Source organism: Leucoraja erinacea, chromosome 8 (assembly GCF_028641065.1).
Source record: "Leucoraja erinacea ecotype New England chromosome 8, Leri_hhj_1, whole genome shotgun sequence".
Lineage (NCBI taxonomy): Eukaryota > Metazoa > Chordata > Chondrichthyes > Rajiformes > Rajidae > Leucoraja > Leucoraja erinaceus.
The window spans coordinates 4,931,604-4,944,108 of record NC_073384.1 but is presented as its reverse complement, the minus strand read 5'-3'; the positions used below and the strand labels follow the sequence as shown (position 1 = coordinate 4,944,108).

The window sequence follows — 12,505 nt, the reverse complement described above, 5'->3', positions numbered from 1 at the left end:
ATGTTGCAGTCGGCGTTCCCAGTGCCCCGGAGCTTACCCGAAGGCGACCCGGTAAGGCATCGCCCGCTCCGTGTTGGTGTTGGTGTCCCAGCATCTGCACCGCCGGCGAAGCTGTAGTCCCGGCAGGAAATCGTCGCTCCAGCGCTGCTCCAGCTCGATGGTAGGCCGCACAGAGAGGACGAAGAAGCGGTTCGGAAGAAAACCGCATCTCCGACCAGGTAGGACTGGGAGTAAAACAGTTTTCCCCCAGTTTCCCCCCCCCCCCCCCCCCCCCCCCCCCCCCCCCCACCACATAAACGAAGACCTCCAATGAACAATTTTCACGGACAGGACTAAAAATAAAAATAAAAAAGGGAGAAAGGACGGACTGGAGGAGGAGCAGCCATACACAACGGCGCATCACCCCCGCAGTCCGCCATCTTCAAAATGATGTACAGGTTTGTAGGTTAATTACCTTCGGTAAAATTTTACATTGTCACTGGTGTGTAAGATAATGCTAGTTTAGGCGGTAATCGTTGATTGGCACGGACTCGGTGGGCCGAAGGGCCTGTTTTCAATTTAATTCAATTCAATTCAACTTTATTGTCATTGCACAGATACAAGTATAGGTACAACAAAATGCAGTTTAGCGTCTGGTCATAGTCATAGTGCAAGATAGGAATAAAATAAAAAAAATAAAAAAAAACAGAACAAGCATACATTAGAGTAAGAGGAGTACTGGTTAACAATATAGATGGAGAGACCAAAGATATCTAGCGACAGGACTCCGAGTTCAGCAATGTAAGTGTGTTCATGAAAAAGCTGTTCCTCATCCTGCTAGTTCAAGACCTGAGGCTCCTGTACCGCCTCCCTGATGGGAGGAGGGCAAACAGTCCATGGTTGGGGTGGGAGGGGTCCTTGATGATCTTCCTGGCCCGTCTCAGACACCGTTTTCGGTGGAGGGCATCCATGGCAGGGAGCGGGGCACTGATGATGTGCTGAGCGGTTTTCACCACCCGTTGTAGTGCCTTCCTATCCGCAGCAGTGCAGCTGCTGTACCATACCGTGAAGCAGGTGGTCAGGATGCTTTCGATGGTACAGCGGTAAAAGTTGGTCAGAATCTGGGGGGACAGGTGAGCTTTCTTGAGCCTCCTCTGCTGCGCCTTTTTGATCAGTTTGGTGGTTTTGAGGGACCTGGACAGATCCTCCAAGATGTGTACCCCGAGGAATTTGTAGTTGGAGACGCGCTCCACCTCAGTCCAGTTTATATGGATGGGGGTATGTCTGCCCCCTCTGTTCTTCCTGAAGTCAACAATAATTTCCTTCGTCTTCTTGGAGTTGAGGACGAGGTTATTGCATCTCAAAACATCAGTGACCACGAGTCTAAAGCACCCTATGTGCAAACACAACATAAATGCTGTCGGAAATTAAAATTGTAAAACGTTATTGGATTTCTTCCAAGGCATAAACATCTTTCCTGGCATAAGGAGGCCAAAGCTACACACGTAATTCCACACTGGGTCTCACCAAGGCCTTGTGAGACATCTCACACTTATTCATGGCAGACAAAAATGCTGCAGAAACTCAGCGGGTGAGGCAGCATCTACGGAGCCAAGGAATAGGCGACGTTTCAGGTCGAGACCCTTCTTCAGACCCTTTCTTTCTTTCACACTCATTCATGTGCCATGCACTTGCCCAACGTTTCAAAATCACATTGGAGCATCCTTACATCCTCCTCCATATCTCAATTTCCTCTTGTTATCTTTTGTTTATGTTCTTTACACCTCTCTTGATTAAACCAAGCATAACAAATGCTTTATTTTCAGACACCACTTTCACAATTTGTCCAAATATTGATAAATATTTGTGCACTCAGAACCCCAACCCTTTGAGCTATTCCTAGCTTATGTTGCTCCATTTGCAAATATTTCCACTGATTTATTTCTCAATAATCACCATTTGTCTCTGTTATGTTTAAGAGAGAATTGCAGATGCTGGAAAAATCGAAGGTAGACAAACATGCTGGAGGAACTCGGCGGGTGAGGCAGCATCTATGGAGTGATGGAATAGGTGACATTTCGGGTCGAGACCCTTCTTCAGACTGATATGGGGGTAGCAAGCATTTATCTTCTTAGTTAGTACAAGACGGGGATATGTACAACGTTTTGGTTTGAATGATTGCCTAAAAGATAAACATTTTTGTTTCTCTCTCAAACAGTTTTCTTTAATTTAACCTTATCAATATATATTTCATGATTAGCTTTAATTAGTTTAGTTTAGTGATACAGCACTAATACAGATCCTTCAGCCCATGAGGTACTCACCGACCTGTGATCCTTGTATACTAACACTAACACTATCCTTCATACATTAGGGACAATTTACAATTCTACCAAGCCAAGTAGCCCTGTATGTCTTTCGAGTGTGGGAGGAAACCAGAGTTCCCAGAGAAAAACCCATGTAGGTCATAGAGAGAACATACAGATAGCACCTATAGTCAGGATTGAACCTTGGTCTCTGGCACTGTAAGGCAACTCTACCGCTGCTCCACCGCGCAGCCCGAAATTTTTTTTTTTCATTTTATTTTCTTAAATGGCTTCTTCTCCAAAATTTACAGATCAGGTTCTAGGCTTTGAATTTTTATTCTTCCATTCTGTCAAAAATATTATTTAAGATCTACTTCCACTCACAGTTCTTTATCACAATTTGTATTTTGAGTTCACTAAATCAATTTTCTGTCTCTATACTCTGCTCACCTAATTTTATAATATATGTCGTGAATGCTTTTGCTTGTAGTTGTTTTCATATCTATGTCATTCAAAAATATTCTTCTGATCTCTGATTTAGTTTGTGGCTTATTAATTTTGTAGACTACTTTGTTCTGACTTCACAGTCCACATTACACATTACATCACTGCAGGCTCTAGATTAATTCAATTTTTGTTTAATTTTCTTTGATGGAATTCAGTGTGTTATAATCTAGACTTCTGGAAGAATGTTATTCCCTCTAAAAATATTTGGCACAAGAATATCTTGACGTCAAGGCCAGAGGCCTCCAAGATGGCGCCAAAGATTGGCGACTATTTGTGTGCGAGCCACAGAAGCAGATCTATAAACTCATATTACAATATACAATTAAATCTTTATTCCTACCGCAACACTTCAACTCTACACACTCACTGTAAATGGCTCGATTATAATTAGGTAGATAAAAATGCTGCAAAAACTCAGCAGATGAGGCAGCATCTATAGAGCAAAGGAAAAGTTGACGTTTCGGGTCGAGACCTTTCTTCAGACTGGATTGCTTCTTCTGAAGAAGGGTCTTGACCCAAAACGTCACCTTTTCCTTCGCTCCATGGATGCTGCCTCACCTGCTGAGTTTCTCCGGCATTTTTATCTCCCTTCGATTTTTCCAGCATCCGCAGTTCCTTTTTAAACTATTGTAATTAGGTATTGTTTATCTTTCTGCTGACTGGTTAGCACGCAACAAAATCTTTTCACTGTACCTCGATACATGTGACAATAAACTAAACTGAAACTGAATAGCCTTTTTTAACTAAGATGCTCAAAATGACACCGTATTTTAAACCTTGCATCACCAAAAAATGTACATTTATTTACCAACAGAAAATTTGACATTATGATAACTATTCATTTAAAGGTATACTTGAGATGTCTCACCTCCTTTTCAGTTTGATTGTTTTGCTCTTGTGTAACATTGCTGTCTGTATCTATAAACAAAATTATAATTAAATATTGGGTTTTTTTCCGTTCAATTCTCACTGACAGGATTTTGTAATTTAAACATGTTGTAAGATCTTTGCGACAAACCAGGAAAAATACATAAGAAGGTTGACAAAAGTGCTGGAGAAACTCAGCGGGTGCAGCAGCATCTATGGAGCGAAGGAAATAGGCAACGTTTCGGGCCAAAACCCTTCTTCAGACGTAGGGTGGGGGGGGGCGGGGAGAAGAAAGGAGAAAGGAAGAGGAGCCCGAGGGCTGAGGGAGAGCTGAGAAGGGGAGGAGACAGCAAGGGCTACCAGAAATTGGAGAAGTCAACGCTAGGGTGCAAACTGCCCAAGCGGAATATGAGGTGCTGCTCCTCCAATTTCCGGTGGTGCTCATTCTGGCCATGGAGGAGGCCCAGGACAGAAAGGTCAGATTCGGAATGGGAGGGGGAGTTGAAGTGCTGAGCCACAGGGAGATCGGGTTGGTTAATGCGGACCGAGCGGAGGTGTTCGGCGAAGCGATCGCCAAGCCTACGCTTGGTCTCACCAATGTAGATCAGCTGACGTCTAGAGCAGCGGATGCAATAGATGAGGTTGGAGGAGATGCAGGTGAACCTAGCCTACTGACATCTGTAAGCTCCTCCAACCCTTCTTTCATCGTTCCCTCCTCCCCTCTTATGTATCCGCTGTTTGCAAAAAGCTGGAGTGGCAGAGAATTGGCAAATAGCTAAGATAATTCCTATATTTATAAAGAGGGGAATAGAAAATGTCCAGTGAATAACAGACCCATTAGTTTCTCCCAAGTAGTAGGTAAATTACATCGCTAGAGTACAGATGAACATCTAGAAAGGAAAAGTATAAGAATAAATAGTCAGCATGGAATTCAAAAGGGAAAGTCATGCTTGACCAACCCTATACATTGTTTAGAACAATTAGCAGAGAGAGTAGACAATGGCAATGTAGTAATTGTAATTTATTTTAATATTCAAAAGCCTTGCAATCAGGTGCCCCATGATAGACTGATAAACGAGATCGGAGAAGGCAGAGTCAGTTGACATGTAGCAGATTTAAATTGTGTAGGAAGGAACTGCAGACGCTGGATTACACTGTAGACACAAAATGCTGGAGTAACTCAGCGGGTCGGGCAGCATCTCTGGAGAAAAGGTATAGGTGATGTTTCGTGTCGAGACACTTCTTCAGACTGAATTGCTAGCTGGCTTCAAGATAGATTGTAAAAAGTTAGAGTAAAGGGTTGCTAATCTCAATGGATAAAGGTGAACGATGGATTTCATCACAATCTAAATTCATGATTTAGACTTTGAATTTGAAGGTGATACCAAATGCGAGTGGGCCCTCTATCCTGTATTCACCTCTGCAGCTTCCCCTGTAGTTTGTTCCATATGCCCACCACCCTCTGTGTGTAAAGTTTCTCTTCACATCCTTTTACAATTTTTCTCCCTCACCTTAAATTATGTGCTCAAGTTTTAGACTCTTATATACTCTGGGAAAAAGACTACAACCACTACCTTGTCAATGCTCCTTGTGATTTTATAAATCTTGGTAAGATCATCCCTCAAGCTCCCAAAATGCAGAATGTGTCCCAGCCTTTGCAATCCTTCCTTGTAACTCATGCCCTGCTAGTGGTACCATCTATGTCAGTGGAGATTCTCAAACTATCTTTAATCGGACTTTATCTTACAACGTACGTTATTCCTTTTATCCTGTATCTGTGCACTGTGGATGGCTTGGTTGTAATCATAGTCTTTCCACTGACTGGATAGCACGCACTGTACATAGATACACGTGAAAATAAAATGAACTAATCATCCTTGTCAACCTTTCTATCTGTACCTTCACCATCTGTACACTGTGGATGGCTCAATTGTAATTATCTGTACACTGTGGATTGTGGTAATGGTTCGACTGCTATTTGTATACATTGTGTATGCAAGCAAAGAATCTCACTGTGCTTAGTCACATGTAGCTATCTATATGTTACTAAAACTCTCATCTTGACCACTTCCTGTCTGCATTGTAATTAAATATGCGCAAAAACGATCCCCCATAGCGCTAGGATTTTTCGCCACCTTACTCACCATTCTCCTCTGCTGCGTCAAATAAGTTTTGTTCCAATTCGTGAAATAGTACAAAAGTTATAAAGGTTTTGAAGGTTCCCCTTCCCCCACACGCCCCCCACCCCCACAATCCCCCCTCCCCCACTATTCCCCCCTCTACCACAATCCTGCAGTTGTACAGGGTCTTGGTGAGACCACACCTGGAGTATTGCGTACAGTTTTGGTCTCCAAATCTGTGGAAGGACATTATTGCCATAGAGGGAGTGCAGAGAAGGTTCACCAGACTGATTCCTGGGATGTCAGGACTGTCTTATGAAGAAAGACTGGATAGACTTGGTTTATACTCTCTAGAATTTAGGAGATTGAGAGGGGATCTTATAGAAACTTACAAAATTCTTAAGGGGTTGGACAGGCTAGATGCAGGAAGATTGTTCCCGATGTTGGGGAAGTACAGGACAAGGGGTCACAGCTTAAGGATAAGGGGGAAATCCTTTAAAACCGAGATGAGAATAACATTTTTCACACAGAGAGTGGTGAATCTCTGGAACTCACTGCCACAGAGGGTAGTCGAGGCCAGTTCATTGGCTATATTTAAGAGGGAGTTAGATGTGGCCCTTGTGGCTAAGGGGATCAGAGGGTATGGGGAGAAGGCAGGTACGGGATACTGAGTTGGATGATCAGCCATGATCATATTGAATGGCGGTGCAGGCTCGAAGGGCCGAATGGCCTACTCCTGCACCTAATTTCTATGTTTCTATGGGAGAGGGGGGTGGTGGTGTGGGAGAGAGGGGGTGGTGGGGGGAGAGAGGGGAGGGGGGGGGTGGTGTGGGAGAGGGGTGGTGTGGTAGGGGGGTGGGGGAGGAGAGGGTGGTGTGGGGAGCGGGGGGCTGGTGTGAGAGAGGAAGCGGGAGGGGTGGTGGTGTGGGGAGGGGGGGGGGTGTGTGTGGCGTGTGTGGTGGGGGTGGGGGTGTTGTGGAGGGGGTGTTGTGGGGAGGGTGGAGTGGTGTGGGGGGGTGGGGTGGTGTGTGCGGAGGGTGGAGTGGTGTGGGGTGGTGTGGGGGTGGGGTGGGATGGGGGAGCGTGGGGGGTTGGGGTGGTGTGGGGTAGGTTGGGTAGTGTGGGGGGGGTGGGGGTGTGGGGGGTGGTGTAGGGGGTGGTGGTGGGTGGAGGAACAGTGGAGGGGTAAAGGGGGGTGTGGGTGTGTGGGGAGGAATAGGAGTGTGAGGGGGAGGGGGGGAAAGGGGGGTGTGTGGGGAGCTGGAAGAGGGGGAGAAGGGGGGGGTGTGGGGGGGGAGGGGAGGTGGAGTGACTCCACTGCAGTCACCGGCCACGGCACCACACAGCACGTCCTGACTCCACACAGCACTTCCTGACTCCACACAGCACCTCCTGACCCCACACAGCGGCTTTCCCGACTCCACACAGCGGCTTTCCCGACTCCACGCAGCCGACTTTTACAACTCCACACAGCCGGCTTTTCTGACTCCACAGCCGGCTTTTCCGACTCCACCCTTGAGGACTCAATCAGGACTACTTGCAGACTCAGACCCGCCTCCGGGGCTTTATTCTCCCGCGGGTGCCAGAAGGGGCATTACCTTCATGGTAACTGACAGGCGTGAAGACCAATCTGCTGATCTCACGATTTTTTAAACCTTCATAACTTTTGTATAATTCCCCGATCGGAACAAAACTTGGTGGGTTGTAGTAGAGGAGAACGGTAAGGTGGCGAAAAAATCCTATCGATAATTTTGCGCACATTTTTTTAAAAAGCAATGTCAAAATGATAGTTTTAGCAATAGTATAGAAAATAGATAGATGACATACGATACGATAGAACGCATTGAGCTCGGCAGGGAGTGATGCTTCGCTGTCGTTTGAGCTGCCTCCTGATTTCGCCTTGTAGGAGGTAATGGCATTCAAGCCCTGCCACAGTTACCGAACATCCGTCTCATCCTCCAGCTGAGAGCAGAAGTCCCTTTTGGCCTTTTTGATGGCTTTACCAAGTTCGTATCTGGACTTCTTATAGACCTCTGCATCGCCAGACCAGAATGCCCGGGATCTGGTCTTCCGAAGAATGCGGATCTCATGAATAATCCAAGGCTTCTTGTGAGGAAACACTCGGAAGGTTTTTGTTGGAACGCAGTCCTCCACACTTGAGTCCTTGAACATTGCCCAGCGTACAGACACCAAGCAGTCCTGGAGTTGTTCCTCTGCCTCACCCGACCAGTTCTGTATAGTCCTCACCTCTGGGGGTGCTTTCTTCAGTTGCTGCCTGTACGCAGGAAGAAGCAGCACCTCTGAATGGTCGGATTTTCCGAAGTGAGGGCAAGGGATAGAGCGATAGGCGTCTTTGATGGTCGTGTAGCAGTGGTCAAGGAGCTGCAGGAGACATGTTGTTGGAAGTTAGGGAGCGATTTCTTCAGGTTGGCTTTGTTGAAGTCCCCGGCTGTGGTAAACGCCTCGGGGTAAGCGGTCTGGTGCTTGTTGACCACAGCGTGCAGCTCCTCCAGTGCCAGGCGGACGTCTGCCTGGGATGGGTTGTAGACCGCGGTCAGGATGATGGAGGTGAATTCCCTCGGTAGGTAGAAGGGGGTGCCACTTCACCGCCAGGTGCGGAGAGTAGGAGTTAGACAGAACTGCTACGTCTGAGCACCACGCAGTTGACCATGAGGCAGATGCCACCCCCTCTCCCTTTCCCAGATGCCTGTGTACGGTCCATACGGTGGATGGAGATACCTTCAGGCTGGACCGCTGAGTCTGGGGAGCTGGGGGTGTGCCATGTCTCTGTGTAACAGAACACAGAGCATTCCCTCAGCTTAATAAAGCAGCCTTGACCTTAGATCCTCCACTTTGTTTTCTAGTGACTGTACGTTGGCTAGTAGGATGGTAGGGAGAGGGGGGCGGAGTCCTCTACGCTTCAGTCTAACTTGTAGTCATGCCCGACGACCACGTTTCTGTACTCCATGAAGACCTCCTCGGTGTTTACAGGTATAGCACTTGCGAGTCTCCGCGAGGTTGGGGATTCCCCTGCGATCGGGAATTCCCTTACAGTCGGCACCTCCAGCTCCGTTGCTGCTGGGAGACCTGTCCAACGGCCTTGATTCCGGACTCTGTGAAGGCCTCCCTGGTGTTTACATGTAAGGTACTTACTGTACCTGCGAGCCTCCGCAAGGTCAGAGATTCCCCTCCAATCGGGAAATCTTAATTGGCTTCAGTTTTAAAAAAAATTAATTGGCTTCAGTAAAAAATTGTAAATTGTCCCTAGTGTGTAGGGTCGTGCTAATGTGCAGGGATCACTAGTCAGCGCAGTGGGCAAGAAGGGCCTGTTTCCGCGCTGCATCTCAAAACAAATACTAAAATAGTGGAAATGTTCACTCACACATTCTCAATCCTCACCACATTCACTCTATCTTGGCCTTAAATGGTGTCTGTTACAATGAATTTCACATATTTTGTTGAGCTGCTGCATAAGAATGTCATTGTTCTGCCTGGGATATATGACAATAAAACAATTCTCTAGACTGCCTCTCTCTTGTCTCTCAGTCTGAAGAAAGGCCTCGACCTGAAACGTCACCCATTCCTTCCCTCCAGTGATGCTGTCTGTCCCACTAAGTTACTTCACATCTTTGGTGTAAACCAGCATCTGTTGTTCCTTTTTAACACTTGAATTCATGTTCATAAATGATGGGAGTAGAATTAGGCCATTTGAGTGATCAAGTGGTGGTGAATCACACCACCATTCAATTGTGGCTGATCTATCCTTTCTTCTCAACTCCATTCTCCTGCCTCTCCCTGTAGCCCCTGACACACATATAAATCAAGAATCTACCTATCTCTGCACCCAGGCCACTCCCTCTTCTCCCCTCTCCCATCAGGCAAAATGTATAGAAATGTGAAAATGTACACCTCCAGATTCAGGGACAGTTTCTTCCCAGCTGATATCAGGCAACTGAATCATCCTACCATAACCAGAGAGCAGTGCTGAACTACTATCTACCTCTTTGGTGACCCTCGGACTATGCATGATCGTACTTTGTTAGCTTTACCTTGTACTAAATGTTATTCATTTATCATTTATCTGTACACTGTATATGGCTCAATCATAATCATGTACTGTCTTTCCACTGACTGGATAGCACGCAACAAAAGCTTTTCACTGTACACGTGACAATAAACCAAAGAATTGAAACTCTTTGATGTCCCTCGGACTATCCTTGACCGGACTTTGCTGGCTTTACCTTGCACTAAATGTTATTCCCTTATCATGTAACTATTGATTGTAATCATGTCTAATCTTTCTGCTGACAGGTTAGCACGCAACAAAAAGCTTTTCACTGTACCTCAGTACATGTGACAATAAACTAAACTAAACTATGAATTCTGGAGGAAGGAACTGCAGATGCTAGTTTAAACTCAAGATAGTCACCCGCTGAGTTAATCCATCTTTTTGTGTCTAAACAATGAATTGAACCTCTTTGATGTCCCTCAGACTACTTTGCTGACTTAACCTTGCACTAAATGTCATTCTCTTATCATGTATCTATACATTGTAAATGGATTGAATGCAATCACGTATTGTCTTTCTGCTAACTGGTTAGCACGCAACCAAAAGCTTTTCACTCGGTTCACATGACAGTAAACTAAACTAGACTATGAATTCTGTTGGAAGGAACTGTAGATGCTAGTTTAAACCGAAGATAGACACCCGCTGAGTTACTCCAACTTTTTGTGTCTAAACAGTGAATTGAACTTATTCGATGTCCCTCGGACTATCCTTGCTGGATAGCACGCAAAAAAAAGGCTTTTCACCGTACCTCGCTTGGTACAGCTGACAATTAAAACTAAACTTTCGATCCAATTTGAGATTTCAGCTACCAAGCCAGATGTGTACAATTCGTTCTTCCCCCGCACAATTAAAGCATGGAATAGACTTCACCCTACCATAGTTACCCAACCAGATGCAAGCACATTTAAGGTAGCCCTTTCTTCCCAAACACCCTTTCTGGCTTAAGTCCTCCCTCCACCACCTCCAGTTTAAATTCCATTTGGAATATTATGGAAAACCAAGAAACTGAACAGATGTTTGTGTAAATTGTGTTGTGTCTTGGTTCTTTTTCTTGTGTGTATGACTGCAGAAACCAAATTTTGTTTGAACCTCAATGAGGTTCAAATGACAACAAGTAAATTGTATCATTGTATCAGATTCGCCGCCCCCTCTGCCACAGCCTCACCGGCCCCGCAGGAAGGAAACATAGAAACATAGAAATTAGGTGCAGGAGTAGGCCATTCGTCCCTTCGAGCCTGCACCGCCATTCAATATGATCATGGCTGATCATCCAACTCAGTATCCCGTACCTGCCTTCTCTCCATACCCCCTGATCCCCTTAGCCACAAGGGCCACATCTAACTCCCTCTTAAATATAGCCAATGAACTGGCCTCAACTACCCTCTGTGGCAGAGAGTTCCAGAGATTCACCACTCTCTGCGTGAAAAAAGTTCTTCTCATCTCGGTTTTAAAGGATTTTTCCCCCTTTATCCTTAAGCTGTGACCCCTTGTCCTGGACTTCCCTAACATCGGGAACAATCTTCCTGCATCTAGCCTGTCCAACCCCTTAAGAATTTTGTAAGTTTCTATAAGATCCCCTCTCAATCTTCTAAATTCTAGAGAGTATAAACCAAGTCTATCCAGTCTTTCTTCATAAGACAGTCCTGACATCCCAGGAATCAGTCTGGCAGGCAAGGAGATAGCTGATTGTAAATACCTACTTGCCAGTGAGGGTGGGGTGATGGTGGTGATGAGGAGGACAAAGAGCAGCAGCTTGTGCGGCGCCATGAGCCCCCAGAGCAGTGACATCCAGCCAAAGGCATGAACTTCATTTCAAACTCCCCTCCCAGGCCGTTGCTAGGCGACCGGCGCGCCGAGCTCAACCACCCGGGCCGACCTCTGACCCGGAAGCGATGGCGCCTCCCGCTCCCTCTCCTCTGCTTCACCTTTCCCCCCCCTTCAGAAACCCCCTCAAATTATCCCTTTCCCCGGCAAAACGCATCTCCGCCGAGACCTTCGATTCATTTCCTTTGACCCCCCCCAACAATCATAAAGTTTCCGCGCGTTATTCACCCTGCAGAGCCGATCGTGTGTTGTGCAGATGGGACCTGAGCCGACAAATGCAAATTTACATTGAGAAGGAGAGCAAGAGAGAGCGGCCTCGTTCGCTATTTCCTCCCCCACCCCCTCAGGGTTCATTCCTAATGTTTTTTTTAAATTAACATTTTTTTAAAAACTGCATTTTAAAATTTATTCCCGGCACCGGAAACTTACAATGAAGTCGCGAGCCCGAGCGCAACCGAACCTGACGGGTGGCGCGCCGAGCACGTCGCGGACGTTGTGCGTGAGTCTCGGGCCAATAGCGGGCGGCGGGGGCGATGATGGGCAGGAGAGCGGCCCAATGGGGGGTGTCCGGGGGGGGGGGGGGGCGGGAGCTGGGCAGCAGGTTAGGTTGAGCGGCGGTGGCGTCGTCGTCGTGCCTTGGAGACCGAGGCAGTTTTATGGTCGGAGGGGGAAGAGAGAAAGTGAGTGAGAGAGAGATAGAAAGAAAGAAACAGACAGACAGACACACACACACACTCTCTGAGGGAGAAAATAACGGGCGGCCTGACACACCTTCGAAGAAAGAAGAAAAGGAGCCATGCCGAAAGAAAAGAAATCCACAGGTGGGTTGTGTG

At 46.6% G+C, this 12,505-nt stretch overlaps 2 protein-coding genes across 12 annotated transcripts in view; one reads left to right on the top strand and one right to left on the bottom strand.

The window, feature by feature from the left end:
- LOC129699267 (protein sel-1 homolog 1-like) overlaps positions 1 to 12,128 on the bottom strand; it is a 51,556-nt gene extending 39,428 nt beyond the window's left edge. For 8 of the 11 annotated variants that reach the window (XR_008723811.1, XM_055638900.1, XM_055638895.1 and 5 more), the window contains exons 1-2: positions 11,549 to 11,629; positions 3,661 to 3,710 (exon numbers count right to left, since the gene is read on the bottom strand). Coding sequence is in view for 10 of the 11 variants with exons in the window: in XM_055638900.1 (XP_055494875.1) it covers positions 3,661 to 3,710; positions 11,549 to 11,615 (117 nt within the window). In the remaining variant the exon portion in view is untranslated. Of the gene's footprint in view, positions 1 to 3,660; positions 3,711 to 11,548; positions 11,742 to 12,101 lie in introns of those variants that run through there. The other 3 variants (XM_055638904.1, XM_055638901.1, XM_055638896.1) reach the window with 3 other exon arrangements.
- A 132-nt stretch (positions 12,129 to 12,260) lies between these two features.
- Positions 12,261 to 12,505, top strand: part of macrod2 (mono-ADP ribosylhydrolase 2) — a 1,271,393-nt gene continuing 1,271,148 nt past the window's right edge. Inside the window, exon 1 of the mRNA XM_055638840.1 lies at positions 12,261 to 12,493. Coding sequence (XP_055494815.1) covers positions 12,469 to 12,493 — 25 coding nt within the window. The 5' untranslated portion in view covers positions 12,261 to 12,468. The remainder of the gene's footprint in view (positions 12,494 to 12,505) is intronic.